Source organism: Cryptococcus neoformans, chromosome 2 (assembly GCF_000149245.1).
Source record: "Cryptococcus neoformans var. grubii H99 chromosome 2, complete sequence".
Lineage (NCBI taxonomy): Eukaryota > Fungi > Basidiomycota > Tremellomycetes > Tremellales > Cryptococcaceae > Cryptococcus > Cryptococcus neoformans.
In genome coordinates, this window is record NC_026746.1 from 1 (window position 1) to 27,271 (window position 27,271).

General features: G+C 49.1%; 11 protein-coding genes and 1 non-coding gene; 6 read left to right on the forward strand and 6 right to left on the reverse strand.

Moving 5' to 3' along the window:
• Positions 1–19: 19 nt before the first annotated feature.
• Positions 20–500, forward strand: CNAG_06802 (hypothetical protein; the record flags this gene model as incomplete). Its single annotated transcript, XM_012192350.1, has 2 exons — positions 20–38; positions 73–500. 2 exons carry the CDS (start codon positions 20–22, stop codon positions 498–500), a joined length of 447 nt encoding a protein of 148 aa, XP_012047740.1.
• A 177-nt stretch (positions 501–677) lies between these two features.
• CNAG_07459 (hypothetical protein) lies at positions 678–2,566 on the reverse strand. XM_012191706.1 has 5 exons: positions 2,315–2,566; positions 2,095–2,185; positions 1,778–2,035; positions 1,486–1,726; positions 678–1,426 (listed from the first exon to the last, which is right to left on the reverse strand). Exons 4-5 carry the CDS (start codon positions 1,572–1,574, stop codon positions 1,207–1,209), a joined length of 309 nt encoding a protein of 102 aa, XP_012047096.1. The 5' UTR covers positions 1,575–1,726; positions 1,778–2,035; positions 2,095–2,185; positions 2,315–2,566; the 3' UTR covers positions 678–1,206.
• Positions 2,567–2,729: 163 nt separating this feature from the next.
• On the forward strand, positions 2,730–4,715 carry CNAG_06801 (hypothetical protein). XM_012191707.1 has 7 exons: positions 2,730–3,052; positions 3,104–3,222; positions 3,277–3,384; positions 3,487–3,609; positions 3,665–4,001; positions 4,056–4,392; positions 4,462–4,715. The coding sequence occupies exons 1-5, from the start codon at positions 2,794–2,796 to the stop codon at positions 3,902–3,904; spliced, it is 849 nt and encodes a 282-aa protein (XP_012047097.1). The 5' UTR covers positions 2,730–2,793; the 3' UTR covers positions 3,905–4,001; positions 4,056–4,392; positions 4,462–4,715.
• Positions 3,680–4,932, reverse strand: CNAG_12128. The gene is made up of 4 exons (XR_001045425.1): positions 4,704–4,932; positions 4,209–4,651; positions 4,001–4,143; positions 3,680–3,860 (listed from the first exon to the last, which is right to left on the reverse strand). It is a non-coding gene; the product is annotated as a hypothetical RNA (non-coding RNA).
• Positions 4,933–5,236: 304 nt separating this feature from the next.
• Positions 5,237–6,137, forward strand: CNAG_06800 (hypothetical protein). XM_012192349.1 has 3 exons: positions 5,237–5,476; positions 5,548–5,751; positions 5,844–6,137. Exons 1-3 carry the CDS (start codon positions 5,451–5,453, stop codon positions 5,890–5,892), a joined length of 279 nt encoding a protein of 92 aa, XP_012047739.1. The 5' UTR covers positions 5,237–5,450; the 3' UTR covers positions 5,893–6,137.
• A 500-nt stretch (positions 6,138–6,637) lies between these two features.
• On the reverse strand, positions 6,638–7,980 carry CNAG_06799 (uroporphyrinogen decarboxylase). XM_012192348.1 has 3 exons: positions 7,816–7,980; positions 7,258–7,763; positions 6,638–7,193 (listed from the first exon to the last, which is right to left on the reverse strand). Exons 1-3 carry the CDS (start codon positions 7,970–7,972, stop codon positions 6,714–6,716), a joined length of 1,143 nt encoding a protein of 380 aa, XP_012047738.1. The 5' UTR covers positions 7,973–7,980; the 3' UTR covers positions 6,638–6,713.
• Positions 7,981–8,096: 116 nt separating this feature from the next.
• On the forward strand, positions 8,097–10,692 carry CNAG_06798 (U3 small nucleolar RNA-associated protein 18). XM_012191708.1 has 5 exons: positions 8,097–8,330; positions 8,391–8,836; positions 8,933–9,260; positions 9,340–9,878; positions 10,018–10,692. The coding sequence occupies exons 1-5, from the start codon at positions 8,136–8,138 to the stop codon at positions 10,376–10,378; spliced, it is 1,869 nt and encodes a 622-aa protein (XP_012047098.1). The 5' UTR covers positions 8,097–8,135; the 3' UTR covers positions 10,379–10,692.
• CNAG_06797 (lysine-specific demethylase 3) lies at positions 10,659–17,251 on the reverse strand. XM_012191709.1 has 8 exons: positions 16,592–17,251; positions 15,605–16,535; positions 13,562–15,530; positions 13,372–13,491; positions 12,804–13,235; positions 12,659–12,749; positions 12,493–12,592; positions 10,659–12,436 (listed from the first exon to the last, which is right to left on the reverse strand). Exons 1-8 carry the CDS (start codon positions 17,217–17,219, stop codon positions 10,747–10,749), a joined length of 5,961 nt encoding a protein of 1,986 aa, XP_012047099.1. The 5' UTR covers positions 17,220–17,251; the 3' UTR covers positions 10,659–10,746.
• Positions 17,252–17,402: 151 nt separating this feature from the next.
• CNAG_06796 (serine/arginine repetitive matrix protein 1) lies at positions 17,403–19,442 on the forward strand. XM_012191710.1 has 4 exons: positions 17,403–17,495; positions 17,553–17,750; positions 17,820–17,951; positions 18,065–19,442. Exons 1-4 carry the CDS (start codon positions 17,451–17,453, stop codon positions 19,007–19,009), a joined length of 1,320 nt encoding a protein of 439 aa, XP_012047100.1. The 5' UTR covers positions 17,403–17,450; the 3' UTR covers positions 19,010–19,442.
• Positions 19,443–19,545: 103 nt separating this feature from the next.
• CNAG_06795 (hypothetical protein) lies at positions 19,546–21,178 on the forward strand. XM_012192347.1 has 5 exons: positions 19,546–19,837; positions 19,936–20,045; positions 20,104–20,152; positions 20,228–20,300; positions 20,393–21,178. The coding sequence occupies exons 1-5, from the start codon at positions 19,646–19,648 to the stop codon at positions 20,695–20,697; spliced, it is 729 nt and encodes a 242-aa protein (XP_012047737.1). The 5' UTR covers positions 19,546–19,645; the 3' UTR covers positions 20,698–21,178.
• A 313-nt stretch (positions 21,179–21,491) lies between these two features.
• CNAG_06794 (hypothetical protein) lies at positions 21,492–22,865 on the reverse strand. XM_012191711.1 has 3 exons: positions 22,730–22,865; positions 22,096–22,364; positions 21,492–21,858 (listed from the first exon to the last, which is right to left on the reverse strand). Exons 1-3 carry the CDS (start codon positions 22,809–22,811, stop codon positions 21,823–21,825), a joined length of 387 nt encoding a protein of 128 aa, XP_012047101.1. The 5' UTR covers positions 22,812–22,865; the 3' UTR covers positions 21,492–21,822.
• Positions 22,866–23,011: 146 nt separating this feature from the next.
• Positions 23,012–27,223, reverse strand: CNAG_06793 (exonuclease 1). The gene is made up of 10 exons (XM_012191712.1): positions 27,119–27,223; positions 27,041–27,053; positions 26,913–26,983; positions 26,696–26,815; positions 26,488–26,611; positions 26,292–26,429; positions 26,104–26,220; positions 25,931–26,023; positions 25,414–25,837; positions 23,012–25,332 (listed from the first exon to the last, which is right to left on the reverse strand). Exons 1-10 carry the CDS (start codon positions 27,193–27,195, stop codon positions 23,204–23,206), a joined length of 3,306 nt encoding a protein of 1,101 aa, XP_012047102.1. The 5' UTR covers positions 27,196–27,223; the 3' UTR covers positions 23,012–23,203.
• Between the last annotated feature and the right edge of the window lie 48 nt (positions 27,224–27,271).

A 27,271-nucleotide genomic window follows, 5' to 3' on the forward strand; every position in this document is an offset into this window, starting at 1 on the left:
CAGGCTGCCGAGACCGTTGATGATTGCGAAGCCAATTAGTGAGTGCAGCATGTAAACTCCGCTGACCTTTAGCAACCAAACCTCATGTCTTTGTACCGAAGGCTTTGCCCAGAAAACCCGCTACTGTTTCTACACGTGAGTTTCCCCCCCCCAAGTACTCAGCTAAAGTCAGCAGCAACACGTGCTACCAAGACATCATCCCATTCTACAACTTCCGAGAGGCCGCATGCGGTACTCTCGCCGATGACATCGACCACGAGGGCTTCATCCCCAGTAACGGCAATTCCACCTATGACAAGGCCAACGGTACATCATCCGCTGCACTGTCAGGGGGCGCATCAGCTTCAGCTGCTGCCACTACTTCCGCTCCTGCTACCGCCGATGCTGTTTCATCCAGCGCCGCTGCCTTTGCTACTGTTAACATGGTCACTGCTCGTGGTCTTGCACTCGGTGGAATGTCCGTCACCGGTATCCTCATCGGTGGGCTCTTGCTCATCTAGGTGGGAGTCACTTTTAGAGCGCTGGTTTGGGTTTAGGCGTTGTCTTCGTCGTTTGGAATTGCTCTTATGAATACATTGGCAAATTTTCTCCTGCCATCCTGCCTTTCAGTACTCCATTTATGGCCTCGACCAGGTCGAGATCAAATTCCAGTGAATCGGTCCCGTACACTTAGGGGGTTAAATAGGACAAATATGCATTCGATTACATTGACTGACGATAAGTCAAAGTGCCAATATACACAAGAAAGAGAATAAAATAAGTTCCGCGACGCTTTGCGTAATTTCCCTCCTTCATTGTCCAGATCTGATTACAGTTATGGTCGGTACATTTGAAGGTCTGCACCACCGCCCAATCCTCAAAGATCCCATCCTTAAGATCCAAGCACTGGCCTTTGTTGTCATGGCGACACGATTGTCCTCGGTGATGTGCTAGCGCTGATTAGAGATATCGTAGCATTTCCAGATCTTCATCGAGACAGCTGCAGATTCTGCCAAGCTTCGTCCCTGGTGCCTCTCTTCTAGTGTCATCTTGCTCTAGTTTGTCTTTTGCGATGGCGTGTGTCATAAAAGCCACAGACGCATTCTTTTGTTGATCTCGTGACATCCATTCCAATCCTCATCAGTGTCTGCTTTCGGTCCTTCATGATTCCTGTTTTCCCTCTCACATCGACTTATCTTATCCCAACCCAAGTCTCCCTCAGCCCCCCTACCGCAACGAAAGCCGGCTGGGAAAATACACCGTTGTGAAGGGATAGTCTTCAGAGGGCGAGGCGGGGATAGCAGGAGCCAAAACCAACCAGGATACCAGTCGCAGATTGACATGGGGGATGAGAGCTACTACGTGAGGCCGAGGGATGGATAATGAATGAAAAGCTTGCTTTGCGTTGACGATCACCAACGGTGAGGAGACATGAGCGAAAGGCCGACTGTAGAGACGATTATCAGCGGCCATCATATCGAGTAAACGTGCAAAAAATACACGTACATTCTTCTTGTCATCCAGTTGGTATACTCATTAGTCTCTCCTTTGCGAGTGTTTGCATTCGTTGCCAGTTCCAGACTTTGATCTCTCATCAATCCCTCAAAACTATCCTTTTAACGCTGAATGGAATAGTTGCGCCCAGGTAAAAGGATTCCAAACGGGAGTAGAAAGCAAGATGCGACGTTAAGGATGAATAGAGCTGGCAAAAGAAAGCGGCAGAGAAAAGTCGAGAGAGGTTGGTAAGCTGCAAGCAATGATTAGCGACGCCATAGTAAAAGATCTTCGTACAGCTCACCATCGCTGCAAGGTCAGGAAAAAAAGTAGCGCTCAAACGGCCCCTACTTCGCCTCAATGAACAACGCTGGTTTGAGACATCATCCATCTTTAGAATGGTGATGGCGCACATGTGCGAACGTGATACAGGGAGAAGGGTGGTATGCGAGATGGACGAATTGCCTTGAAACTTTCTCAATATTCTTTTCGATCCATTGCGTTGTGGGAATACAAGTCGGTTGTGGAAACAAAAAGTTGGTTGGGAATGAGTATCGGGGAGCTAAGTGGGAATACAACGTCAACATGGATAGCGAATGCGTGCAGGCCATTTGGACACACTTCAACTTCCATAACATAAATTCGCCAAGCCATCCTGAGGCTTGAAGCTTCACAACAACAACGATGCATTCTCTGGGGTGGCATTCGGTAACAGTACACAGATAGATAACCTGCTAGATGGGTATACATCATCAGCAAGTGCAGTACAACTCTGGATTTGTCAAAACTCACATCCATATCCCTATGCTTGCATCCAGCTCTTCATCGCACGTTTTTGAGAGCACTAAAGGTGATTCGATGCGGTCTTTCGACATTTAGAAAGACGTAAATGGGGTACTAAACCTGTATACTTTGCCAACGAACGAGCAGCGAGTCAAAGAGGAATCGAAAATTCACGTTTTGGCTTCGAGAACGGCATCTCTCCATGCCATATGGTAGTGACACCGACGCACGGATGAGGTGGGATGAAGGAATCGACTAGCTTCAATAGAGAGTATGGCGTGTTTGGATACAATGGGATCCTGCATCTACAGTAGTACAGTACTCGCACTGTCGTCCGGATAACGGAACGGGATATGATGGTATAGCCAACATGCCAAAATGACCGCCACACGGCGGGGTTTGTATTATTCCCGTCTCGTCCTTGTTCCACTCCCGGCTTAGCGACTCACTTTAGTGTGTTGTATTCTCACTCATTTTAACGTGGTTCATTCCGTAACATGATTCATTCTGTTAGTGATTGGGCTCAGAGTTTCCAGCATGACAACATACGCTCTAGCGCAGCATTTTTGGAGAGACTCCGAGGTTATCACCATATCATCATATGATAATCAACTCATTGGCACTTTTCCGCTTAACTTTATCAAACGAGGCGGATTGAACACTTGGGCATTCGTTTCCGATATTGTCCATCAGTTAGTGGATATTGTTGGAGGAGGTTTTATCAGGGCAAAGAATGGAAACCCAGTGTTATTACAAGAAGCACCGTACGCGGGGGATTTTGTGTTCGTGCCTCGCAGTGAGCAATACCATGCGACTGATAAACCCTTAGAAGAGCTGACTATTGCAGATGAAAGAGCCAGCATCTCGTTTGCTCGCGGGCCCGAATTCTTTCGTAAGAACATTGCCCCCAATCCGGACGGAAGTCAATCTACTCGCTCAAACTCGAAGAGGTCCACCGCACAGCAGGTACGTCACTTTGCTCTTTGCAAGGTGCCAGGCTGCGCTGAGCATGTCGATCAGGCCGAATTCCGCGTGGCTTTGATCGCTAGAGATTTCTCATGCTTGATTACCGATGAACCCTATACAAAATACACTCCATGTCACATAATACCTCAGAGTAGACCTGACGTGAGTGTTGATCCTATGGCCGATTCATCGCCGCTTGGCTCATTGATACCTGCGACTATTCATTTACTTCTTTCTCGTATGGCCCCGTTTCTTTCGCACCAGATTTATCGCGACATCCTCTCAATTAGATATCCTCCTCCGATGTTCGCTGCGTCAGCCGGCCTTCTTCTGCAGGACGATATTCATCACGCCTTTGATCGGCTTGAGCTATCGTTTTACTTCCAGGTCAGTCGATCAACTAGCTTGAATTGAGGCCAAGTATTAACTGATTGATGAGAAGGACGGGGTATATTATGTACATTTCTTTGTCTTACGAACTAGAACCGCGCGCGAACTGCATGGCAAAGCGCTCAGATCCGACCGCTTTCGTGGCGAAGAAGAAGACAGGCCCGAACCGAGGTTTCTCAAGTGGCATTATAACCAGTGCATCAAGGCTCGTATCAGGGGTTTTGCTGCTGGAATGGAACTGCCAAACACTAGTTCAGAAGCTGTTAGCATGTCGACAAACACATCCCCATAGGGCCGAGTTGTGAGAAATGGAGGAAAGTTCGTCATCATATGAAGGATACAGTATGATACTGTCCTCCTGTGATCGACTGACGGATCCGATACTCACAGTGAGCCGTGCTTTGCCCTACGTTGCGGTAGTCTCTTACTGGACACCATTTCAGGATTTCGCGAGGCTATCTGCGCCTAATCACTGGTGACCGTCGTAACAGAACGCAATGGAATAACCAGACCAACGGTGATTCCGTTCACCTGTAATGATCAAATCAATATCTGTGGACAATGGCATGTATGGGCCATATGGGGAAAATGATTACTGTTGATTCGAATGCAACTCATTGTCCCAAGCTTTGAAACACGACAAGGATACAATTTTTCATCTAGAGTATCGATATCAGCATATAAAACCAATACTTGGTTAAGAGAGAGAGGGAAAAAGAATCCGATAAGGTGCTGTGAAAAGGCAGCAGAACAAGGCGGCTGAATCTCAGATGTCGTTTCGTACGTAGTTCGTATCTTCAGGATTTCAGACTCGTCCTAATCATTTGCCGGCATCGATTCTACTGAAAGTAGCAGCAGTCAACCTCGGATGAGCTGTAATTTCAAGTGGAACAACCACATTATTTTCCTCGTTACGCGCCGCCAACGTCCGCTATACCCACCACGATACCTCTCAGCAGCCGCAGCATATGTGCCTTGTCGATGCAGATTGGGGTTTACGTAACAACGGGTATCCACATCTCCTCGACGAACGGTCTTTCTAGTCGATTGTTTAGAACGAATTCATGCCATGAACGCACTGTGATACGCACACGTCTTCTTCCCATATCTTATCTCCTTATCTAGTAGATTGCATACGGAGTATGGACATGTAGTACCACGTGCCCTGTGAGGAAGACTCGCCGAAGCCGAAAGAGTGCCCCAAACGGAATCAAAACTCCAGGTACGGTGGCGACCAAGCGTGACGTCAAACTCAGATCATCGTTAGTCACCGATTGAATGAGTTTTGTTCGTATTTTTCCGTTTTGTGTTGGCCTTTTTTGCTGGAATCTTGTTTCTTCATCCACTGCAAACTGAGACTTCAGCTCCTTTTATAACATGCATTTTGCCCTCATGAATCAACAGTGCACACCACTTCACTTATGTATGGCTTGCCCCTCTTCCATATTTCATCATGTCCGTTCGCCACAAGGCTTTCAATGCAGAAGCATACGGAACCATGCGGAGCCCACCCAGTCGGGGCGTAGCCGAGCATGACATCATGCGCAAAAAAGGAGTTGCCACTCGTTATTACCCATCAAAGCAAAAAGCCCCAGCCCAGGTATGTGGGATGACGTCCAATTTCCTGGAATCTCGCATGCCCATCCACGTCCTAACAGCTTGCAATGTTTAAATATATTGTAGATTTTTGATCTTTTCCATCTTTTCATCTTTCTGCTTGAAAAACCACTTATCACTGACAATTGCCTTGGGTTGTTTTCATCCTCAACTACTGTCAATCTCCATACATCTCTATCGTCCGTCTGAACATCCAACAACCCACATTTTGAGCAGTGACCATGGCCGAACAAGTAGACACCGCTACGTTCGTACCTCTCAACCCTCCACCTTAACTTGCCGATCTGACACTGACCCTGTTATCTTGCTTCTCAACAGCGATGTTATCCAGCAGAACGCCGGCGCAGCCCAATCAGTAGCCGATTCAAAACGAGATGCAGCCCTTGGTCCACTCAGAAGCCACCGTACCCCTCTCCCCAACGAACTCGCCGAATTGACGCCTGAAGAGCAACCGGGAGGAGGGAGGAAGAAGGACGATAACACGCTCAGTATCAACATTGCGCTTGATCTCCTCGTTGAAGTGTAAGTTATTGTATTTCTCGTTTCTACCATCCTCATCACCTCTGCCATTCAACCAAAATGTCTTCATTAGTCGCTGATGTTCTACTATATAGCCATCTCACCGCCCGAGTTAAGGGTGATATTACAATCGGTCTCCTTTAGAGCGGCAAAATCAAGTAATCAAAGTATCGTAGGGCAGAGGCGATTTTGTAGAAAACGACCGATAGTGAGCCTTTGATGGCGTGTATGGCCTAGATAACCTGTGCATAGCTTCTTGTACTTAGAACTTTACCCTTTCGTACCTCTCGTCATGTATCTTTTACCTTTTGACGATTTTATGAGTGTAACATGCCGAACGCTGAGTGTTAATTGTTTATATTATCGACTCTCGATTCACCTAAAGCACATAAAAGTAGAGTCTGACTTACGATTTGTGCTACGGCCAGATACGTGGTCAAAACATCAATCAATGTTTTCGATAAAATGGATATAAAATGAAAGACCTCTTTACTTTTCACTCCTCTCCTCGTTCTCTCGTCTTTCGAGCTTCTTATGTACTTGGCCAAAGTTTAGAACACCTTTCGCTCAATGACACTAACGAACGTTGGGAGTCAATTCAAGAACTTCTTACTACTGAATGCAAGAAGACAACGGAACATAAATGACGTGTATCAAATTGCTCTTGTCTCTTTGGAAGAATTAAAGAACGACAAAGTTTGAACATGTTTCTCTAAAAAAAGAAACTATCACAAAGAAAATCCGACCGAAGGTTGATTCACGTTTCGCAAAGAGTGGTCTGAAAACCATAACTCAAGCTTTGCTTCTCACAAGATAAGAACAAGAATCCCGAATAGGCCGTCGAATAGCTGTTTTTGGGTAGTCTTACGATAATCCCACGCTAGAACAGAAACTGAACAGAGAAGCCTAATGCATCCAACTTCTTAGTCTACCCAAACAGATCCCCCTCTCTTCATTTCTCAGTCTTATTTCCTCTTCGAATACTTGTGCACACACTCCAAGAACCACCCCATATCTTCCGGTTTGACATTCGGCGTGATCCCATGCCCCAAATTCGCGATCCACCCGCCTCCAGCTTCCTTCCACCTCGCACTCAACCTCTCCACCTCTTTCTCTATCCCTTCTTTCCCCCCATACAACACTGTGGGGTCAAAGTTTCCTTGGAGGTTAACTTTTTTGCCTACAATCTCCCGGACTTCCACAGGGTCCACGGTCCAATCGAGGCCGAGGGTGGCGTACCCCGTTTGAGCAGGGTCAGAGAGGAGGGAAAAGGTGGAGGGTGTGTTGGCGCCCTTAGCGAAGAGGGTAATAGGTACGCCGGGGTGGGAGAGTTGGGAGAGGACGGAGTGGACTTTGGATGAGATGTGGAGGAGAGGAGGGAGGGCAAAGGTCTTGAATTGATGAGGGGTAAGTTCGCCAGCCCAGGAGTCGAATACTTGGAGCATCTACATTTATGATATTAGTGTTTTAAAAGAGGATTCGGAAGAGGGGAAGGGTAAAGGGACATACTTGAGCGCCGGCAAGGACTTGACCGATAAGGAGATCGGCACAAACATCCGCAATACGCCTCAACAACTCATGACTCGCCTCGGGGTACTTGTACAGCCAGCTCTTACTCTTCTCAAACGTCTTGCTTCCCCCACCTTCACACATGTACGCCATCAACGTCCAGGGGGCACCGCAGAACCCAATCAGGGGCACCCTTCCATCCAATCCCTTCCTTGTAAGCGTGACCGCCTCAAATACATATCCCAACTCTTTTTGCACATCGACATCCTTCCTGAGACGCTTGATGTCATCAGGTGTGACGAGCGGATTGGGAAGGACAGGACCGCGAGAAGGTTCCATGAGGACTTCCAAGCCGAGAGCTTGAGGGACAACAAGGATGTCGCAGAAGATGATGGAGGCGTCGAGACGGGGGTAACGGTCAATAGGCTGGAGAGTAAGGGCAGATGCGAGGGAAGGGGTTTGGCAGCATTCGAAAAAGGAGTGATGTTTTCGGACCTCAAGGAATTCTGCGTATACGTATGTAAGCTGGAGTCAATAGGAAAAGAAACTGAGACGTACCAGGGAGGTATCGGCCTGCCTGCCTCATGACCCATACTGGAGCACGAGGGGTCTCTTCGCCACTCGCTGCGCGGAGGAGGAGGTCATTCTTGAGCGGGGGGAACTGGATGTCCCCCCACGAGCTGACGAGGTCGAGTTTGGGGATGGAGTGGGACATTGTGTGTTATGAGTATGCACTTGGAAAACACGGCGGGGAAAAGTGAAAATACGTACGAGGAAAAGCGGCAACGGCCGAAGTGGAGGGCAGTAAACTTTCACCCGCTGAATCTCGCATTCTTCTACAAATATTCACAACTATATACATCTCAATACAAGATACAATGCCCAGAAACAAGAAGAGATCACAGCGACAGCCATCTCCACAGCCACCAAGGCAGGAGATCAAGCATGACTGGAAAAAAGATGATGAGGAATTGGAACTCGAACAGGCTCTCTTCGGACGCAAACAGAAAAAGTTCAAGCCAGATAATAACAACGACGAGGAGAGTGGAATGAGTGAAGTAGAGGACAACGACGTACGCTCTATCCCCTATTTCAATTGACGCAAATTATGCAGATGCTGATGTGGATCGTAGTTGTTTACAGTTGACGCACCCCTCGCACCCGAATTTCAAGTTGACCTCGGTGGTGATGGTTACGAATACGCCGGCGGCGACGGCGACAGCGACTCTGATTCTGAAATTTCAGGAGACGAAAACGAGTTCAGAGCGTTTTCACCTTCCCCCAGTCACGACCGCTCCATCTACGGTGGCTCTGGTTCCGAGTCTGGATCTGAAGATGAAGATGAGACTGACCGCCCAACAATCACCCTTCCCGACGATATCGTCGATCTCCCTTCTTCTCATGACGAAGAACTATCACGTTCAAAAAGAGTACCGCTTTGGAATGACCCTGCGGACGAGATGGCAAAGGTTGACATCAGTGCGTCGAGACGGTTGAAAAAAGTAGATCGGGGGAAGCGGAAGACTGTGGAAGGGGAACTTGTAGGTGGGAAAGAGCTGCAAGCGAGATTAAGAGAGCAGTCAGTGTTTTCTCCATGTCTTCTCATGTACTCTCTCGTGTCACGAATTTATAAACCTCAAAGGTAAGGATAAAGCTGACGAAAGCCATCATATAGATTCGAACGGCTCCATCCCCCACCTGAATGGGCCAAACGACGTACTCTCGCCGGTACTCCCTCCCTCTCCTCCCTCCTCACTTCCAACAAATCGTTCATCTCTCACTCTTCCCTCCCCTCCGCACAAGACCCTTTGGCCCGTCCACCTCTCCCGCCAGGGACAATTGACCTTAAACGTGTGCGTAACGCAAACCACACCAACCCGACCGTCAGTAAACGAGAAGCCGAAGGCGGTAAGGGTGGAGTGGTGGATATGGCGTGGCATCCAAGCAAGCAGGTGGGAGTATTGGCCGTTGGTGGTGGCGATAGGCGAGTAAAGTTTTTCCAGGTAAGTCGTATCCCAATTTTGCAATTCACTCTTGATCATCGAGATTGAGTCTAACAATATATACATTAAAAAAACGCAGATTGACGGACACACAAACCCCACTTTACTCACCCTCCACATCCCCTCACTCCCTCTCTCCAAACTCACTTACCATCCCTCGGGGACCTCCCTCCTCCTTACCGGTTCTCGCCCCTTTTACTACACATACGACCTCTCGTCACAAAAATGCTTGCGCTCCCCACGCAACCTATTCGGCTCTGTCGCTTCCCGTGAGGGGGACGCACCCAACGAATTGTCGAGACATACTTTCTCCCCGGATGGGAGTCTTCTCGCTGTCGCGGGACGACGTGGTGCCGTCTCTATCCTCTCCCACTCCATCTCTGGCAGTGGGGTAGGCGGGATGGTGGCAGAACTGAGATCAGGTAGAGGCGGGACAGCGACAGCACTGTCCTTCTCCTCCAACGGAAAGTACCTCAGTGTGTTGGGAGGTAGAGATGGGGCAGAGGTGGAAGTTTGGGATGTAGCGCAAAGGGAGGTGGTGGGCAAGTGGAGGGATGATGGGATGAGGGGTGGTGGGGTTATGGAGTCGAGTAGGGATGGAGGATGGGTCGCTGTTGGGTAAGTCAAATAGTCACTAATCAAAAGCTGCTTTCCATTTCTTTTCGTTTCCAACTTTGTTTCTCTTTTATCTCTCTATACTACATATTTTCTCTCAAATGAGCAAGAATAAAACTAACATAGCATCATTTGACCGCAGATCCAACACCGGCCTCGTCAACCTCTACTCCCCCTCTCTCCTCCCTCCGTCCACCCCATCCCCTTCCTCTACCCTCACCACCCAAGCAACGCCACTTAAGACCCTCTCCCACTTAACGACTCCCATAACCTCCCTCTCCTCCCACCCTTCCTCCTCCATCCTCTGCATCTCCTCCTCCACCCGTAAAGACCAATTGAAGTTATACCACCTTCCTACTGGAAACGCCTTTTCAAACTGGCCTACGCAGGGGACCCCGTTGGGACGGGTGACGACGACAGGATTTAGTGAGAGTGGAGAATGGTTGGGAGTGGGGAATGCCGGTGGGAAAGTGCTGCTTTGGAGTTTGAGACATTGGGCGTAAAATGAGAGAATGAAGTGCCTAGAAGAAGAGCGGGGGAGATAGAAAGGGAAGAATAAGATGTACTAGGAGGATGGGCAGAGGCATTGTTGAAGATTGGAGACACAGATGGTGTATATTTAATGGCATAACTTTCATTACATGCGCTTCAGTTTCCGAGTAATTCTGACATCTGTCGTAAATTAAAGGTGTTCAAGAAAGCGGGTACTGAAATGAGAAATTGAAATTGACAAAGATAAACGTCGAAGTGTGAATCGTACACGCCAAGAACACTAAGGACGGACGAGCAAAATTGTAAAGATACATAGTAATGCAAGATGAAGCGCGTTACATATACATAGATTGTTACTACAACAGCTAATTATGCTCAACTACATAAACATGCCAAAATCTACATCCATTTTCGAAACCTCTTCAAATTCCTCGCCTTCGGCATCTTCGTCTTCACCTTCAATCTCTTTTTCTTCCTCCTCCCGTTGTTCCGCCCTTTCTCTATCTGCCTGTTCATCTTTCTCCTCTTTCCCTTCCTCTTCCTCTTTATCTTCATCATTATTGATAGCAACAACATGGGGTCTTCCCATCTCCCTTTCACGTTGCTCCTCCTTCGCGAGATTCTCTCTTTCCCTCTCTTCCTCCTCTGCCTCCTCTACTGCCTGTAGCCTCTGAATAGACGCTATCGCCTCCCTGCCCTCCTCACCAAGCTCGTTATCCATCTCTTCATCCTCCTGCTCCCCCTCTTGTTCCCGTTCTTGACCCTGCCCTTGCTCTTGCCCTTGTTCCTGCTCCAATATTCCTCGCTCGACAATCCGCCTCAAGCCTTCAAGATCCCCATCATCTTCGATGTTTGTCCCGTCTTCTTGATGGTCAATATCCATTGAGAGTATCTCGGCGGCGATATCAGCGGAGGTTTCAGCGTCGGTACGGTCGATGGCATCGTCAGGTGGCGTGGAGGTAACGGTCTCGGCGTTGGGGCTAGAGTTGGAATTGTGGACATCGTTGATGGATATCAGTGGACTTCCTTCTCTATCCCCATCTTCTCGACCCTTCAAGCTCTCCGACATTGTCCTCAACCCGGCCCAGCCTTGCATCCCACCATGCGACTCCATACCACCAAGCTCTGCAAAGTTCCCTAGGCCTCCAAGTGCATTGCCCAAACTCTCACCCTCTCCCAGATCCCCCCTTGCGAGTTCAAGGATCTCATCCATTCGTTTTGCTCCAAGCTTGATAAGCGTTGACGTACGAAGCGGACGGGCGGGGTTCTTGAGCTTTTTTGTGGGAGAAAATTTATTGTCTTTCTCCTTGATATTATTTGTGCGGAAAGATGCGGAAGCTTGCAGGGACCGATTGTGCACGGTATGCGTTGAGGGCACACGAGAGGAAGATCGGGAATGGGCAGTGGAAGAATGTGAGTCGGGTAAGGATGGGCCACGGGGTCGATGGTTCATGGCCGCGGCAGAAGGGACAAATAATTCCGAAGGGTTGGTTTCGTCACGTTGGAGGGCGAGGGTGAAGAGAGACTTGGCAAGCTGAAGTGAAAGGGAGTTGAAGAGAGAATTGGCAGATAAGCTCGAATCGCCGGTCAATTGCTTGCCTTGGTCCGATTTCTCCTCGCGATTGCCCTCCTTTTCCTTGTTTATCTCGCTAATAGATTCGCCTGATTCCTCACCTTCGGAAAATTCACTTCTTGAGACCTTCTCAGGTTGACCACTCAACGCCAACGGCACAGGTCCGCCCCTCGGTGGCTCATCCCTCACTGAACTAACATTTCCCCAACTGCCCATACCAACCCTTCCCAAACCCATCCCCATACCTCGCTCGCCAATTCCCATACCCGTGCTCAAACGGTCGTATCCCATTCTTGACGAAGAGTCTAAATCGAGAGTCGGTGTAACAGTAGGCGTAGTGGAGCAGAAGGGGGAAGATGTAGGAAGCTTTGATTGGAATAGTGGAGAGTTGTTATCGTTGGATTGAAAAGATTGAGGCTGCTTTCGTCGAAGTTCTGCAGCGGCTGCTTCCTTTTCTCCTCGCATGATAGTTTCACGAGCCGAGAGCCAAGCATACCTGTGATAACATTATCAGTCACAATTACTACAGGAATGGGGTACAAAAAGACTTACCATAAGACGTTATACAACTGCAGGACATCCTCCTTCCATGCTTTCAAATAGTTCTCTCTGCGAAAATCCTTGGTAAGTTGCTGACACCTTGGGACGTTGTCTATGAAACAAGTGATGTTACATGAGTTCGGGGCACAACAATGAAAACAACATATAAGAGACTTACGGGGGCTAACGAAGTCCAGAGCCATCTTAATACAGTCAGAAAGATTACAAACTTGATGCGCACATCCTGCAGGAATAAAAACTGCTTGACCCTATACCCACCTATCAGAAACCATACCGCGCATTAGAAAAGCAGTAGCACCTACAGGATATTGATAGATTCTCCAGCTGACAACTCTCTTACGTTCCCACAACTCTTTCCTCGCTTTCGCATCGAGATAAAACATTTGCGAGTGAATGGGATCCACAAAGTTATGGGTCTTGTCAAACTTTTCTTTGAGAAATTCTCTGATCTTATCGGCATCTTGTGCAGGGTAGATGTCCCATACAGCGCAGCCAAGTCTCGGTTGTACATTGGAGCCGGTCCTTGAAGTGATTTCTGGCGAAGAAGTTGAAAGGGTTACAGACTCTAACGATAGCGAGTCGTCAGGGATGGGAGAAGCATGTAGCATGATGTTAACAGCATCCGCGACGTCCATGTGTAACCTCGTTGAGCCAAATCCGCCGGGCGTCTCTAGTGCAGCAAAGGCAGCGTACATCTTTGGGCCAATATCAGGTCTCGTCGGACCCGGAGGGAACTATAGAGGTTACAAGACGTGGGTGCGATAACGAGTGGAGAACCGAAGGGAAAAGGTGGAATGCGAGAGTAAAGGCAACAAAAAGTGAACCATTTTCCAATCAGCGACGTGACCGTTCCAAGCTATTAAGACTTACATGTGAATACAGGTTCAACACTCCATCTCTCCTCGTGTAGTCCGGTACAGGCAAAGCCGCACAAAAATCATGATATAGCTCTGGGTGCGTATTCACAAACTCATCACCAGGCGGCCAATCCTAATAAAAGATCCTCATTGTTAGTTCATCATCATTTACCAATCCAACGACCAATCGAAAAAAAACCCACTTTCAGTTTCAAAATCCCTTGCCGTTTCTTTTCCTTCCTCTTTTCCCCCTCCTCGCTCCCCCCCGGTTTGCTTACACTTTCGCCAAATGCAGCGAAGAAGGCACCTACCGTCGAAACCAAAGGCGTATCACTCTGGCAATCAACTACCGAACATTGTTCTTCCCCAAACCTCTCCATAAACTTTTCAGGTCCCCATTCCTCCCCTTCTCGTCGTCGTTGCCCACCATCGCCACCACCGACATGGACATTCACACCACCTATGACGATCGGCTCCCCTTTACTCCACAGCTCATCAAACGCCTTATTATTTAAACCCTCCGGTGAAGGGAGGTAGATGAACGGTAAAGAATAGTTTGAAAGATTGGCTGGGTCGGAAGGTGGATTGGGGTGCGTATGCTTCGTGTAGTTGAATGAAATCTGCTTAAGATTTTGCTGCTGGCTTGGCGTGGGATTAGGGGCGGTTTTAGGGTTGGGGTCGGAGGTGGGAACGGATCTTAGTCGAGATATAGATGGTGCGCTGGATTCCTCTAGAGGAGCATTGACTTGAGGAGAGTTGCTTGAAGAGATGGTGGGAGTAACGCTTGTACCAAGGGGTATTTCGACTCCGCTGATTGGCGTCGGTGACGGTACGGCTGCAAAGGCAGCTGGAGTGACAGAACTGAGGGGTGTTGGAGCTGTAAGAGCTGCTGATATCCCTTCTTCATCCTCCTTCTCCATCATATCGTTCAACTTTTCCCCTGCAATCCTGGGCTCTCCCGTCTCCAAATCTTCATCCTCGTCTACTTCGTGTTCTTGTTGGGTTTCGTTCTTTGTGGGCGTGACGGCTGACCCAGGAATGGAAGTTAATGTGTTATCAATGGAAGCTTGGGAGTCGATGGTGTTCCTAGAACTGCTTTCGGGATTACTGACGGGGTGCGGATTCGTATTGGTATCGGAATTGGACTCGATATTGGCGCTGGGCCCCAGGTGCGCTACAAGCCCCCTTTTCCTGTCCTTTTCCTTCTCCCTGACAACACGAACATCCATCCACCATTGTTCCAAAACCCTGTCCACCTCTTCATCCATCTGCAACCCCATCACTCTTAACATCCGTTCCCAGTGGAGCCTCCATTCCTCCTTTTTCTTCTCTCCTTGGGGTTCGGCCCCATCACCAGCATCAAAGAGAGGGCCCAACCCAGAGCTAGAGCTACCGTCTGGACCATACCCATGCCCAATGACAAATTCTGCAAGGCTCAGCCAATGTCCCTCAATTTCCTCTTTTGTAAATCTCGAAACGGGCTGCAAATCACTCCGGACATGCCAAGCAATGGCCTTTTCTCTTTTTCTTCCATTTTTGTTCGTACTGCTGCCACCGTTGGTGTTTGTGTTGCCGTTCGTTTTGGCGCTGTCATTGCCATTACCGTTCTCGGTTGAGCCACTTCCAATTTCTCCTCCACCTCCGCTCATCATTTCTTCCCAAGGCTGCTTTATACACTTTAACAACCTCGGTCTCGCAGCATCCGTCAATTCCCACGGACTCTCTCCTATGGCCTCCATACTATCCGGGAAATAGCGCTCACACTGCAAACAGTAATCTCTCCCGCACTTCTTACAGAAATAATACCCGCCAAAGATGGTGGAGGAGCAGAAATCGCAGACGGATCGGTGGAGGGCGGTATCAACACCGCGGTGGAGGGTGGTGGGGTTGGCGGGATTGGTCGCCTGTTGGGTGGGATGAGTGGGATCGGAGGCTTCTTCCCCCTCCCCCTCTCGTCCACCCCACCTCTGCAGATGAAACGGCCAAAAACAATGCCTCGCCTCACCCGTTATCAACGGCAACAACACCCCTGCCACCGTCCTCTGTATCTCCTCCACCTTGTCCCCATCGAGGGGGGACGTAAATTTCGTTGGGAGCGGGGTAAGCGGCTCAGGCCAGGCGGTAGATTTGAAATAGCCTGGACCAGTGATTTCTGTTGTTTTGGGGTTGATCCTATTCGCATGGGCCGGGAGTTAGCTGAGCGATAAAGGGAATGGGGTGGAGAGGAGGAAAGAGGGGAGACTCACGGAAATACTCTATAATCTCTAAACCTACAACTATCCCCCCCTAGCTTACTCACACATTGCGTACATTTGCCCCACTTCTTATACCTCTCCCTCAGGCAAACGCCCAACTGCACTTCTTCCGTTTTACCCACGAGTAACTTTTTGATAGATTGATCGTTGACCGCGCGGGGGCGAGAGGGCGGGAGGGCACGGGGACCGGGGAGTTTGAGGCCAGTGGAGATTGGGTCAAGAGGTTTGCGAGAGGGATGGTGTGCCGGGTGGGAGGAGGCAGGGTGGGAAGATTTAGACCGTTTAGTAGTCTTTGGGACAAGCTCAACCTCACTATTCCCTTCTCCGTCAGAAGGTCCATCTCCATGCGCATGTCCATGGCGTAGAGGTAATTTCCCTTTGTTAGCCCGTTCTCTCTGCCTCTTCTTCCGCCCAGCCCCGACAGTACCCATCGTACCCTGCGCATGTGGGAGGGAAGGAGAGATATCAGGTGCGACCTCTATACTTTCCAACGGAGGAGAAGATGAGAACGATAAACTCCTCTTTCTTTCTTGCTTTTCCCTATCCCTATTATCCTTGTTTCGGACCGTATTTTGACCCCGTTTAGTCGCATTCTTCGCATTCGCGTTTGACATGGAGGTAGATCGTCTCGCACCCGCAGCTGAGGATTCCGCGCGTGAACGTGAGTGTAGTGAACCAGCATCATCTTCGTGATCATAATCATCGTATAGCGGTGTGAGCGGGGAATCCCGATCAACCTCCATGCCCATACCCATTCCTATGCTCAGATTGCCGTTACTACTTGGTTGGCGTTGACGATTCCGACTTGGCCCAGAAGGTCCGGGAGAAGGGGGAGGCGAGAATTCAAGTTCATCAGGTAAATCTGGAAGGTCCGAGAGAGGAGATGATAGTTCGCGATCAAATTCGGGCTCAGGTACATGCACTATGTGGTCGTTAGTATACGAACTAAGACTGGTAGAGAGAGAAAGAAGTGCTCACATTCCCCAGATTCTTGCCCAGGATCAACTTCGATGCTCTCACCAAGTTCCTCTTCCATATCCACGTCCATCGGCCCATCCCTCCGTATATCAATACCAATTTGGTTTGATTCTTTTCCTTGCCCTTCTTCTTGCTGTGCACTTTGGAGTCGGCTAGATCTTGGGGCTGCGATGGGACTTGAATCGGGATTCTGATTTTGAGGCGGCTTTTGATTTCTATCCGATTCACCAAGCTTGTCACCTTCTGCATCCACCACCATCCGATCTGTCGGCTCCCCCTCTTCTTCCTCGTGTCCAGGACCATACACATGGTCATGTTCATGGGTATGGCCGGTTTCCGGATCGTGATCTTGATCTTGATTACCGTCATTATCGTGGTCGCCGATTTGTTGTAACGAAGCGATATATTCCATCAAGTTGGTTTGGTCCTCTCCCTCTCCCTCTCCTTCCCCTTCTTCCTCCTGTTGCTCCTGTTGCTCTTGTTGCTCCTCCTCCTCTTCATGCACAATCAAAAGATCGCCATCCTCATCCCCGTCTCCGCTTCCATGCCCGAAACCTCTACGATCTTCATCATCAAAATCATCGTTGTCCGGGTCAAACGTCATGGGCAGTGGGGGTAGATCGTCCATCCTGTCCTTTTGGTGGGAAATCGGCCGTGTTGTAATAGAAGAATCGTTCACATGAGTGAAACGTCCGTCAAGAGATTATTGTTGATAGCGGTTGCATTTACGTAATTATGATTTATGATTATGTAACAGCCGCTGCAACGTCTCCCTGCCAAACATCACTCTTCTCGCTCTACGTATCATTCCAGCGCAGTTTCCACCTTGTATATTATCCATCCTTGCAATCAATTCACCATGGCAGACACAGGTATGCGGGGCACAAATGCCCTTCAAGACTCTGTACGCACTTCTCTTCCTTCCCTCCTTATACACCCGCGCTGATCTTGATATGAAAAGAGGTTCAAAGACAAGGAACTTGCCAGCATCAAATCCACAAAATTCCCTAAACATTTCTCTGAAAAAGTCGATCTCCGCAAAGTCAACATCTCTGTCCTCCGTCCTTGGGTTGCTGAAAAGGTCACCGAGCTTATCAAAGTGGAGGACGATATCGTTGTGGAGTATGTCTTTGGGATGCTTGAAGATCGTGAGAACCCTGTACGTCTGAATCACACATCCTTATCTTCTTCTCGCTACGAATACTGATGATGGGATTGATGGGGGTAGACTCCCGACCCGAAGAAAATGCAAGTCTCCCTCGTAGGGTTCATGGACAAGTACGGCGCCGCAGCATTCATGGACGCTCTTTGGAAACTACTTCTTTCGGCGCAAAAGACGGTTGGCGGTGTTCCCGCCGAGGTACGTCTTTAGTCTTTGTCTTTGTTTTTGTCTTTGTCTTTGTCTTTGTCTTTGTCTCTCCAACTTCCTTTTTCCGTTTATATACTAACAATTTTTTTTAAATTTTCTTCTAGTTCATCGAAGCCAAAAAACAAGAACTCCAACGAAAACAACAAGAATCCACCTCCCTCCCTCTTCCTCCTCCCCAGCCTTTGGCAGCCCATCCTCAAGCCCGCTCATCCGGCCCAGCAGGAAGATCGAGAGCGGAAGATTACTATGGCCGTGAGCCACGTGGAGGGTTTGGTGGACGTGGTAGTGGTGGTGGAGGTGATCGTGGAGGACGAGGGGAATTCCCTCGAGGAAGAGACGGGCGAGATGGGCTCCCCACCCGCCCATACCCCCCTCCCCGCTCTCCTCGCCATCGATCCCTTTCACGATCGCGTTCCCGATCCCGTTCGCCCCCGCCCCGTCGACCTTTTACGAATGCCAACTCTGGCCGATACCCCGACCGACACCCCGATCGTGACCGAGAACGAGATTGGGGTAACCGCCGTGGTAACCAAAGAGGTGAATCATTTAGAGATCGACCAAGAGACGAGGGATGGGCTTCCCGCGGTAGTGGTGGTGGTGGTGGCTCGTCCGTCAATCCCAGAGAAAGAAATTACCGTCGCCCTACCCCACCACGCCGTCCTTCCCCGCCCCCTTCTGCAGCTCAAATTCGAATCCGAGGCGCGGGCCGGGGTCGGTCTCTCTCACGTTCTCCTCCCCCTCGTCGTTCGCTCTCCCGTTCGCGTACTCCATCTCGATCCCTGCCACGTTCACGTTCCCCCTCTCCTATTCGCCGGGGCCGCGGCCACGGACGCGAGTACGAACGAGGCTCATCTGACCGCGGTAGGAGCCTGAGCCGAAGCAGAAGCCGAAGCAGGAGCAGGAGCAGGAATGACACCCCGCCACGTGCACAGACACGAAAACACCCACGCTCCATGTCTAGATCACGAACCCGATCTCGCTCACGATCTCGATCCCGGACACCTGTCAGACAAAGGACGAGGGATTACACTCCCACGCCTGAACTTTGAAGGAATGACCCAAGTTGGGCATGTAATCGGGGAAATGAGATTATACATCAAAGTAACAACTAAATAATGAACCGCTGGAAGGGAAATGCGTGTGAAGAGATAAACGGCATGGTCGAGGCAAGCGAGTGAAGACGATTCTTGATCAGGTATATACGGTACATACGGTGTGTATGTATGCTGTATGAAGGCTACGCTGCGTACTCCGCTTGAGAGACGCGTCGCTCGCAGGGCGGGGTTGTTATTTTTTCGCGTCTGACTTTTCGCCGCCCTGAGTTGTTGCTTCCTGGGGTCCCGTCTTCCGTGTTCTTATTCCGTATTCTTATTCCGTATTCTTATCTGTATTCTTATTCCATATTCTTATTCTCCCCACTCTCCGCACTGACTATACGCCCTGCATTATACGCTCACTATGCATGTTAATTAACGTTACGTACGCATCCCTCCGCCCGGCCAGATGATGGCGCTGGAGCGGTGCCTGGACGCTCGGACGTGTTTCCTTTCCCCCTCCCGTCCCTTTTCTTTATTCTCCTTTTGCTTTTGCTTTTCCATCTTCCACCCATCTTCTTTTTCTGCAGCGCAAACCAACAACGCACCCACCACAGTCGTTCTTTCACCAACACACTCACAACAGCAACAATGAAATTCATCACTGCCTTGGCCCTGCCCCTCCTCGCCCTTCCCTTTGCTCGGGCCAGCATCACCCCCACCTCTCCCGACGGATCCACCGTTGTCAAGGTCGGGGGCACTATCGAAGCTCTCTGGAATGTCGACTCGACTGGCGGCTGGACCGATGTTGAGATTCAGTTGATGACCGGGAGCAACCTCGCTGTATGTTCATAATATCCTCCCCCTGCCATGTCCAAGCGCGTAAACGTCGCACTTTGTATTTTTAAAATATTCGGAATATACACTAAAACCAAATGCAGATGGTCCCACTCGCCACCGTCGCTACAGGTATCGACGGTACTTCTGCCACCTCTTTCTCCTTTCCAGCCCCCGACGTGAACCCTTACTCCAAAATTTACTTTCTCCAGTTGTACGTCCTTTTAAGCCTGCTTGGAGGTGTAAAAGCTGATCAGATTCGATGCAAACAGCACCAATGGTGGTAATATGACCGGCGCCACTTGGACAACCCGATTCACCGTACGTCCTTCCCTTCCTCTTATACTACTGCCATGCGATAATCCAGCTAACAATCGTGTTTTACGTGTTTGGTAGATTGCTGGCTCTGATGGATCTACCACCGAGCCTACCAACACTACCGACTTCCAAGGCCAACCTGTCGGATGGGGTATGTCATTCTTCTTTCCCTCCATTCCCTTTGGTCACCATCATAAATACGCACAGACCGCTGACCGTCAAATTTGTCTTTCATAACAACAGGCACCGGTGAACTCCTTTCCTCCGTCTCTACATCTTCTAGCAACTCTTCTTCTTCCTCCTCTGAGGCGGCTTCCACTTCTACTTCCGTTGTCGCTGCCGCTGCCAGTACTCCTGTCTCTTCCTCTTCTTCTTCCTCTTCTTCCTCCTCTTCCTCCGCCACATCCAACTCTGCCACACCCTCTGCATCCGCCGCCGACGCTTCTTCCGACTCTTCTTCCGACTCTTCCACCTCCTCCGCCGGCCGTCTCCAAGTCGGACTCGTATCTATCTTTATGGCTTCTGCCCTTGGTGTCGCTTTGATTTAAACACCCAAGATTCGGTTCTGGTCTGAAATGGACAGCTATGGGATCCGAACATGGAGAATGCCCACATGATCAGAAAACAAAAACGAAAGAATAGGAAAAACACATGGTAATATATACGGACATTATACTTTTACTTTTACGAAAAAAAACAACGTTTATAGATTGAACGATACAACGAAATACCCTATCCCCTTTGAAGCAAGCATACAGCGCATACATTACATGTTTCCTTGTCTCTCTTACTCTTTACCCTTTATCGCGGTTGTCTTCCGTTGAAAAAAACAATTATACTTGAATAGAGGTTTATACGAAATACGACCAATCGTAAACATAGCTAGCATTATCTTGGCTTCTTTTTGCTTATTCCCGTATTTTTCATTTTGTGTTCGTTCGAGTTTGGCCGTAAAGGTACGAACAGGTGTAAGTTGGGAGGGGCTGGGTAAAGATGTTAAAGTATGCATCCCACAGCTTTGAAGCGGAACGAGAGAAAAACCAACGAAAAGGAAACCAACCGAATGATGATATGGTTTGGGCTGTTTGGTCTTCCTTTAATTCTTCTCTCTTCCCCTCCAAGAAGGCCTTCCGTTCATCTCCCATGATCAACGTATCTTATCGTTACAAAGAACCTGCAGCTTTTTCCCTCCCAGCCTGCGCAAGTTAGCAGACCGGATCTCTAGGGTTTTTTCTTCGTGTCGAGGAACAAGTCTGTGAAATAAACCGATCAGTAGGGCTGAGACAAAAAGTGTAATGAGTGTATTCTCATCAACCGTCTTAATAGGCTTTAAAAAAGATGTCGAGAAAGGCTAAAAGACGTCGGTTACGAAGCTATACAGCGTTCTACCTTTAATTCTTCCCAATCTTCGACTCTTTCAATTTCCAAACTCTTAATTCTTGTCATTTACCCCGGGTTCCAAAGCCCCCACAAAGAGGACGGAAACAAATGTGAATGGTTCAGACGCCAAGGATAATTCTTGACAATAACATCTTACAATTCCATACAGAGTTGCAGAGTTACAAGGGTTACAAATGACCCCATGCATCATTCAGGGTAAACCGTAACTGTATGCGTCTTGCTCCTCTTCGATTGTCTGGACATTAGAATTGCGAGATTTAGCGATGCGCATCTTAAGGTCCCGTCCTAATATCTGTTGCACCGCCAGACTATTAAGATAAGATCGGGAGCTCGTCAGCTTTTTTTTTGTTCTGTTTAAAGGAGACAAAGAGAGAGGGGAGAACTTGAAGAGGGAAAGATGATGACGAAAGGTGAGGAAAGCAGCCATAGCAAAGAGCAAACTACAAGCACACAGTACAAGTAAAGCGATGAAGAAAACCAAGAGGTGCAGAGATGAATAGGTGGGAGAATAGAAAAAGCAAATGCGAATACAAAAACGAACGCACCATAACACACTCCATCTCCCTCTCTGTCACTTCTTTTTGCTCCCATAGATACGCTGGTGCTTCCCAATAGTTTTCGTAATCCACCTTTTTCCCTGTCGGCTTGAACGTGCTCTCCAAACTTGACATCCCGGCGCCAGCGGATCCAGCTGAAGAAGAAGAGGAGGAGGACGAAGAGGAGGAAGAGGAAGAGTTGAGCTTGGAGAGGAAGGATTGGAAGGATTCTTGGATCTCGGTAGGGGCGCAAGGATGAGGAGCGGGTTTATGAGGAGCTACAAAGATTGCGTTTGGTCTTGTGGTTAACGAAAATGGGATATCGAGAGGGACACATGCGTGGAACCGGTATGATCTATGGAGACTGTTTTTTTTTTTCCTTCGCAGCCAGGCAATCTTCCAGCTTTCACTCTCCACCGACCTATCCTTCGTTCGCACATCTACCAGCCGGCAAAACGGATCGCACCATAAGTCACGGCCACGATACGATAGGCTTACACGACCCCGCCAATCCCATCTCACACCGCCCTCTCCGTCCCCCACGTGTTTCGGTTACTTCACAATCCATGCCCCGTACATTTCATCCCAATCGACGAAATGGATACAACATTACAACAGGTAGCGAAGATTCAAAAACACTCACGATGTTGGATATTCTTTCTCGGTCCCAAGAACTTGATCATAGGCTTATAATGGGTTGCCCTAAGAAGTGATGAAGGCCTCATCTTGAATGTTATTGGTGTTGTTGCTTGGCGGAGAACTAAGAATGGTGGAGAGACGAACGGAAAGACGAAAGACGAATACCGGTGACGAAGACGAAGAGAGGGAAGCGGACCTTGCCGCACCCGGCCTTCCCTTCTCACCCGATGCCCGATACCGCCGAAAAACTCCATCTCCTTTTCCGATCTATGTATGGGTTATGGATTATCTGTATATATACATATATATGCATCGCCCACAAGATCGTACTGGCTATGCACTTATTTGTACAACTCGAACTCATATGTGTGGACAACAAGAAACTAGGAACCTCCTCCGCCTGCGGCCAATGTTTACTTTACGCTTTATATGCTACACCACACCCAACGGCTTCTCCGCGTGCGCGCGATCCCCGACATCATTTTCGAACGGTCACCTTCTCAAACCTATACCTCTCTAATCTCCCCAAAGTCGTTCCTGACACAGGGGTCTTAGCCCTATCCGGCAGGTTCATTTGCTGATATGTATTCTCGTCGGCATCGTCACTGCCATCGTGATCGCGCACAAAGCTGAGTCCCGGGCGTGTCTGTTGCTTAGCTTGTCTTTGCCTTTGTTTCTGCTGTCGTTGAGAAGTATCTTTCAAGGTGATATTGGAGCCGTTATTACAATTGAATTTGGGATGAGAGCGGGAAGTGAATGGATGGCTGAAAGTAGCAGTAATCTCGTTTCGCGAGTCTCGAGAAGATAATGAACGAGGCGGCGCACTGGCGCTGACAGAGAAACGAGAAAATAAGGGTTTTCGTTCTGGCGAAGGAGTGAACGACCCTATATCCTCCCCTTCTCCTTCTTCTTCTTTTTCGTCTTCTTCCTCTTCTTCTCTCGCCCCGCCATCCATATTTTTCTTTTCCTTGTGCACACTCGCTCCCAACCCAATTCGTTCTCCTTTTCCTCGACTTCCAAACCCAAACTGTTTGACTGCCACTTTTATATTCATCTCCATCCCATCCCCCTCTGCCGCCATCGATCCCTTCTCTACCGTCGTTGATGCTGATACGGATGTCATTGATGGTGCACGAGTCGGTGTTGCCAATCCAAACCTCAACGCTTCGCTCTCCTCTCTCCTGGGGAAAACGACATTCACCGGCCGATTCTTCAACACCCTTGAACTCGCGTCCGCGCTCATAGTCTCCCGTCTTTTCACCAAGCTCGAAGTCGAACTAGAAGCCAAGGTCAAAGTTCGCATACCCCTCGCCCCTATCTTCTGGACCGGTACTGTCTTTGGCGTCTGCGATCGCACCCTCGTGGACCTAGCACCAATCTTGGGTGTACCTTTAATCTCAAGACCGCCACCAAAAGCCCACTTTGCGCGCCACGATCCCCCAACAATTTTGGCCTTCTCCTTCCTCTCCTCTTCCTTTTCGCTCTCCTCGCTCTTATCTTCATCCTTGATCTGCCCTTGTTTATTGTTATCATCTTCCATACCCATTTGTGGAGAAGATCCCCTATCGTGGGTGTCGCCATCTTCAGGGTCTGGTTGACTATCTTTCACCGCGTTCACATTTTGGAGTTGCAATCGAGATTGGGACTGAGACTGAGGGTAAGGTAGGGCAGAAGGACAAGAACGAGGCCGTAGACGGACCTCATTAAGCGCAGGAAGAGAATTACCGGTCAAAGCAGGTGTAGCGTCTTCATATCTCCGACCCGATAGCCCATGGGTTTGGAGAAGCGTAGGCGAAAGCGGAAGCGGAAGAGAGACAGTAGGCGATGAAGTAGGCGGTACAACAGTTCCAAAAGATGAGCCCGGCTCAAACGTCTCCGTTTCCTTCTTCCATGGCCGCCCCATGTTTACCTCTTGCTTTACTTGTTCTTCTTCTGCAAGCGAGGATAATGGGAAATCAAGTACAGGCGGGGACGAGCATTCTGCCGCTGGGGGACTCGTGATATACTGCGTCTGCGACATAAACTTTTGTCGTGAACAAGAAGAAAAGGAAGGAGAGATGATCGGGGAAAGAGAAGGTGAAGGACAAGGAGAACAGCTTTGAGTGGAAGGGAAGGACTGGCTTGCAATTCGGGCCGGGGGCGGGGGAGAGCTAGAGATGAGGGATGATATAGCCGGGGATGGCGACCGTCGTCGTTGCTGGATACGTGTAGGTGTTGAGGTAGGCGCCAGAGAATGTGATAGCGAATGTATACGCTCTCCCCCTTCTTCCTCTTCCTCTTCCCATTTGAGCTCAATTTTCTCTTCACTCCCATCCCCATCCACTTCTTCCTTTTGCCTTTTCCGGACCTGCTGCCTCTTGTCCCTTCCTCCAAAGAACTTGCTCATCACCTCCACCTTTTCTGTCGTACATCCATCCTCACTATCTCGCATAACATTCTCAGCCAAAGGTCGTAAAGCAAGTTGATCGGATAACCGCGAAGCGCCCGAGGTATACGTGCCCACCGGCTGATGGATTGGGGCAAGCTTTGAATAGGTCTGTTGCTGCTCATGATTGGCGTGGTCCGGACAGTCGTGCTTAAGATGGCGATGTTTCGGTTTCTTGAGCCCTAGACCATAAGTTAGCATCATCATCCGTATACACACACCAGCCCCAAGACCCAAGCGAGAATACTGAACATGGGACGTACTCGTAATAAACGCGTCCATCGGTCCTTGCACATGCACCGCTTGAGCCTTTGCTTGTCGCTTTTCTCCCACATTACCGACACCGCCACCATTTCCAGCCCCTTCACCCCCTGACCTGGCTCCTTCGCCCCCACCCGCAAACTCTGGCCACTCATCCACGATCTCCGCCCTCGTCTCGGGATGAACATCTCCTCTGGCCATCCTCCTCGCAAGCTCTTCCTCCACATCGACCCCTACCCACTTTTCCCCCTCTTCCCCTAGTTGGAAGCCAGAGCCCGTAGGTGGGAGAGGGTTTAGATGTACGAGACGGCCGAGAGAGGGGTCGTACACCCTTTGATAGAGGAAAGCGAGTTCGGCTTGGGCGAAATCGGAGAGATATGTTGGTGGGACGAGGTAGGTGCCTTCTAGGCGAATGTGTTGGAGGAGCTGTCGTTTCGTAATGAGTCAGCTCACAAGGTGATGCTTAATTAGGGGAAGTGGAAGTTGGATTTGGGACTTGGACTTGGGAGTTGAACTTGCCTTTTCAACAGAATTGAAACGCCGCATAAGACGGTGAGCTGTTTTGATACCGATACCCGGTATCGAATTGAGATAATCACATCCTGAAAGCATCTATCACCCGGACAATGTCAGAATCTTTCAGAGTAGGATCCAAAAAAAAGAAAAACAGAATAAGGAGAAAGAGGACTCACCGCCATTCGCCTAAAATGCATATCCGTCCATCCATGCATCGGAAACTCCCTCACCATCGCCAGCCGATCACGATCAATCCACACACATTGCCCGTCCTTATCAAGTTTGAATATGACCTATATATCCCACCCAAAAAACCTTACCATCAGCCCGAGGTATACGAGATAAAAAAAATTGCAAGACTTGCCCGTTTGCAGCCAAACACGAGCAGATCGGAGTCTTCAGTGATGATCCCATCTACATACCCCTCGCGCTCAAGGAAACATAACTGCGCGTCTGCCTCATAAGGCGCCACCACATAATCGACGTTTTCCGCTCTCAGAGCCTAAGCTCAAGTTAGTAAATCCATTGGTGATACGACATTTTGGTATAGAGAAACATACTTTGATAAGTTGATACGCCATTTCTGGGGTGACGTCCACACATCGGGTATATGCCTCCTTTGCCTCTTTTATTCGACCTTGCGCTTCTAATGATCTGGCCTTTTCCAAGTTATCCGATCTTGACCTGAATACAATCCTTGTCAATACTGATCCTTGGCTGGGTCGGTGGATCTGGGGACAACATCAAAGAATGTAAAACTGAACTCACTTGGCTCGCGAAACTTCAGTTCCCTTTTTTGCAGGTAGCGGGCCTCCATCGAACACCAAGAACGGTTCTATCCCATGATGCCGTAAGAACCTCACACGATACATCGCATATTCGACAAATCTACAAGCATCAAGTGTCAGTTTGGCTCACATCGACGCGTTCTGTCGATAATTTCTTTTTGACGCGTCGAAAAAGTTGTGGTATAAGAGGGACATACTTTGTGCTCTTCTTCCCTTTGACAAGATCCTCTGCACAGCCGAACGCGCCTCTATGAAGCCACACATATCCCTGTTATCCATTTTTAATCAGCTATTTCGACCATCTTACCAGGTGATGAGCACGTACATCGACAGCAAGTCTGAGGGGAAACGCGTCAGTGAGGGTTAAGATGATACGCGCCGAGAATACTCAAGGTGTGCTTACTTTTTACCCTTGAACTCCGAGATATGGCCATGTACGGATACCTCTTCCAAGAGAGGGAGGAGACCTGATATGCCCATCCTCTGGGACTTGTAGTGTTTGCAGGATTGTTGGTTGAGAGATGGAAGAAACCAAGCAAGGCGCGTCCACTAAACA

Excerpts from the sequence above, each read along its gene's own strand:
- CNAG_06801 (XM_012191707.1), top strand. The coding sequence starts at position 2,794 with ATGACAACATACGCTCTAGCGCAGCATTTTTGGAGAGACTCCGAGGTT. Across the intron at positions 3,385-3,486 it reads TACCTCAGAGTAGACCTGAC|ATTTATCGCGACATCCTCTC; the intron begins GTGAGTGTTGAT and ends CTTTCGCACCAG. Across the intron at positions 3,610-3,664 it reads AGCTATCGTTTTACTTCCAG|GACGGGGTATATTATGTACA; the intron begins GTCAGTCGATCA and ends ATTGATGAGAAG.
- CNAG_07459 (XM_012191706.1), bottom strand. The coding sequence starts at position 1,574 with ATGAGAGATCAAAGTCTGGAACTGGCAACGAATGCAAACACTCGCAAA. Across the intron at positions 1,427-1,485 it reads AACTGGATGACAAGAAGAAT|TCGGCCTTTCGCTCATGTCT; the intron begins GTACGTGTATTT and ends TCGTCTCTACAG.
- CNAG_06800 (XM_012192349.1), top strand. The coding sequence starts at position 5,451 with ATGGCCGAACAAGTAGACACCGCTAC. Across the intron at positions 5,477-5,547 it reads GAACAAGTAGACACCGCTAC|CGATGTTATCCAGCAGAACG; the intron begins GTTCGTACCTCT and ends GCTTCTCAACAG. Across the intron at positions 5,752-5,843 it reads CTTGATCTCCTCGTTGAAGT|CCATCTCACCGCCCGAGTTA; the intron begins GTAAGTTATTGT and ends TCTACTATATAG.
- CNAG_06793 (XM_012191712.1), bottom strand. The coding sequence starts at position 27,195 with ATGGGCATATCAGGTCTCCTCCCTCTCTTGGAAGAGGTATCCGTACAT. Across the intron at positions 26,430-26,487 it reads TGGCGTATCAACTTATCAAA|GCTCTGAGAGCGGAAAACGT; the intron begins GTATGTTTCTCT and ends ACTTGAGCTTAG. Across the intron at positions 25,838-25,930 it reads GTTTCAATTCTGTTGAAAAG|CTCCTCCAACACATTCGCCT; the intron begins GCAAGTTCAACT and ends ACGAAACGACAG.
- CNAG_06797 (XM_012191709.1), bottom strand. The coding sequence starts at position 17,219 with ATGGACGATCTACCCCCACTGCCCATGACGTTTGACCCGGACAACGAT. Across the intron at positions 13,492-13,561 it reads AAGGGATTTTGAAACTGAAA|GATTGGCCGCCTGGTGATGA; the intron begins GTGGGTTTTTTT and ends ATCTTTTATTAG. Across the intron at positions 12,593-12,658 it reads TCTGGACTTCGTTAGCCCCC|ACAACGTCCCAAGGTGTCAG; the intron begins GTAAGTCTCTTA and ends CTTGTTTCATAG.
- CNAG_06795 (XM_012192347.1), top strand. The coding sequence starts at position 19,646 with ATGAAATTCATCACTGCCTTGGCCCTGCCCCTCCTCGCCCTTCCCTTT. Across the intron at positions 19,838-19,935 it reads TGACCGGGAGCAACCTCGCT|ATGGTCCCACTCGCCACCGT; the intron begins GTATGTTCATAA and ends AACCAAATGCAG. Across the intron at positions 20,046-20,103 it reads AAAATTTACTTTCTCCAGTT|CACCAATGGTGGTAATATGA; the intron begins GTACGTCCTTTT and ends CGATGCAAACAG.
- CNAG_06796 (XM_012191710.1), top strand. The coding sequence starts at position 17,451 with ATGGCAGACACAGGTATGCGGGGCACAAATGCCCTTCAAGACTCT. Across the intron at positions 17,496-17,552 it reads CAAATGCCCTTCAAGACTCT|AGGTTCAAAGACAAGGAACT; the intron begins GTACGCACTTCT and ends TGATATGAAAAG. Across the intron at positions 17,952-18,064 it reads TTGGCGGTGTTCCCGCCGAG|TTCATCGAAGCCAAAAAACA; the intron begins GTACGTCTTTAG and ends ATTTTCTTCTAG.
- CNAG_06798 (XM_012191708.1), top strand. The coding sequence starts at position 8,136 with ATGCCCAGAAACAAGAAGAGATCACAGCGACAGCCATCTCCACAGCCA. Across the intron at positions 8,331-8,390 it reads GTGAAGTAGAGGACAACGAC|TTGTTTACAGTTGACGCACC; the intron begins GTACGCTCTATC and ends TGTGGATCGTAG. Across the intron at positions 9,261-9,339 it reads GGCGAGTAAAGTTTTTCCAG|ATTGACGGACACACAAACCC; the intron begins GTAAGTCGTATC and ends AAAAAAACGCAG.
- CNAG_06799 (XM_012192348.1), bottom strand. The coding sequence starts at position 7,972 with ATGTCCCACTCCATCCCCAAACTCGACCTCGTCAGCTCGTGGGGGGAC. Across the intron at positions 7,764-7,815 it reads GGCAGGCCGATACCTCCCTG|AATTCCTTGAGGTCCGAAAA; the intron begins GTACGTCTCAGT and ends ACGTATACGCAG. Across the intron at positions 7,194-7,257 it reads AAGTCCTTGCCGGCGCTCAA|ATGCTCCAAGTATTCGACTC; the intron begins GTATGTCCCTTT and ends TCATAAATGTAG.
- CNAG_06794 (XM_012191711.1), bottom strand. The coding sequence starts at position 22,811 with ATGAGGCCTTCATCACTTCTTAGGGCAACCCATTATAAGCCTATGATC. Across the intron at positions 22,365-22,729 it reads GAGAAAGAATATCCAACATC|CTCCTCATAAACCCGCTCCT; the intron begins GTGAGTGTTTTT and ends CAATCTTTGTAG. Across the intron at positions 21,859-22,095 it reads GGGAGATGGAGTGTGTTATG|TCTGGCGGTGCAACAGATAT; the intron begins GTGCGTTCGTTT and ends TTATCTTAATAG.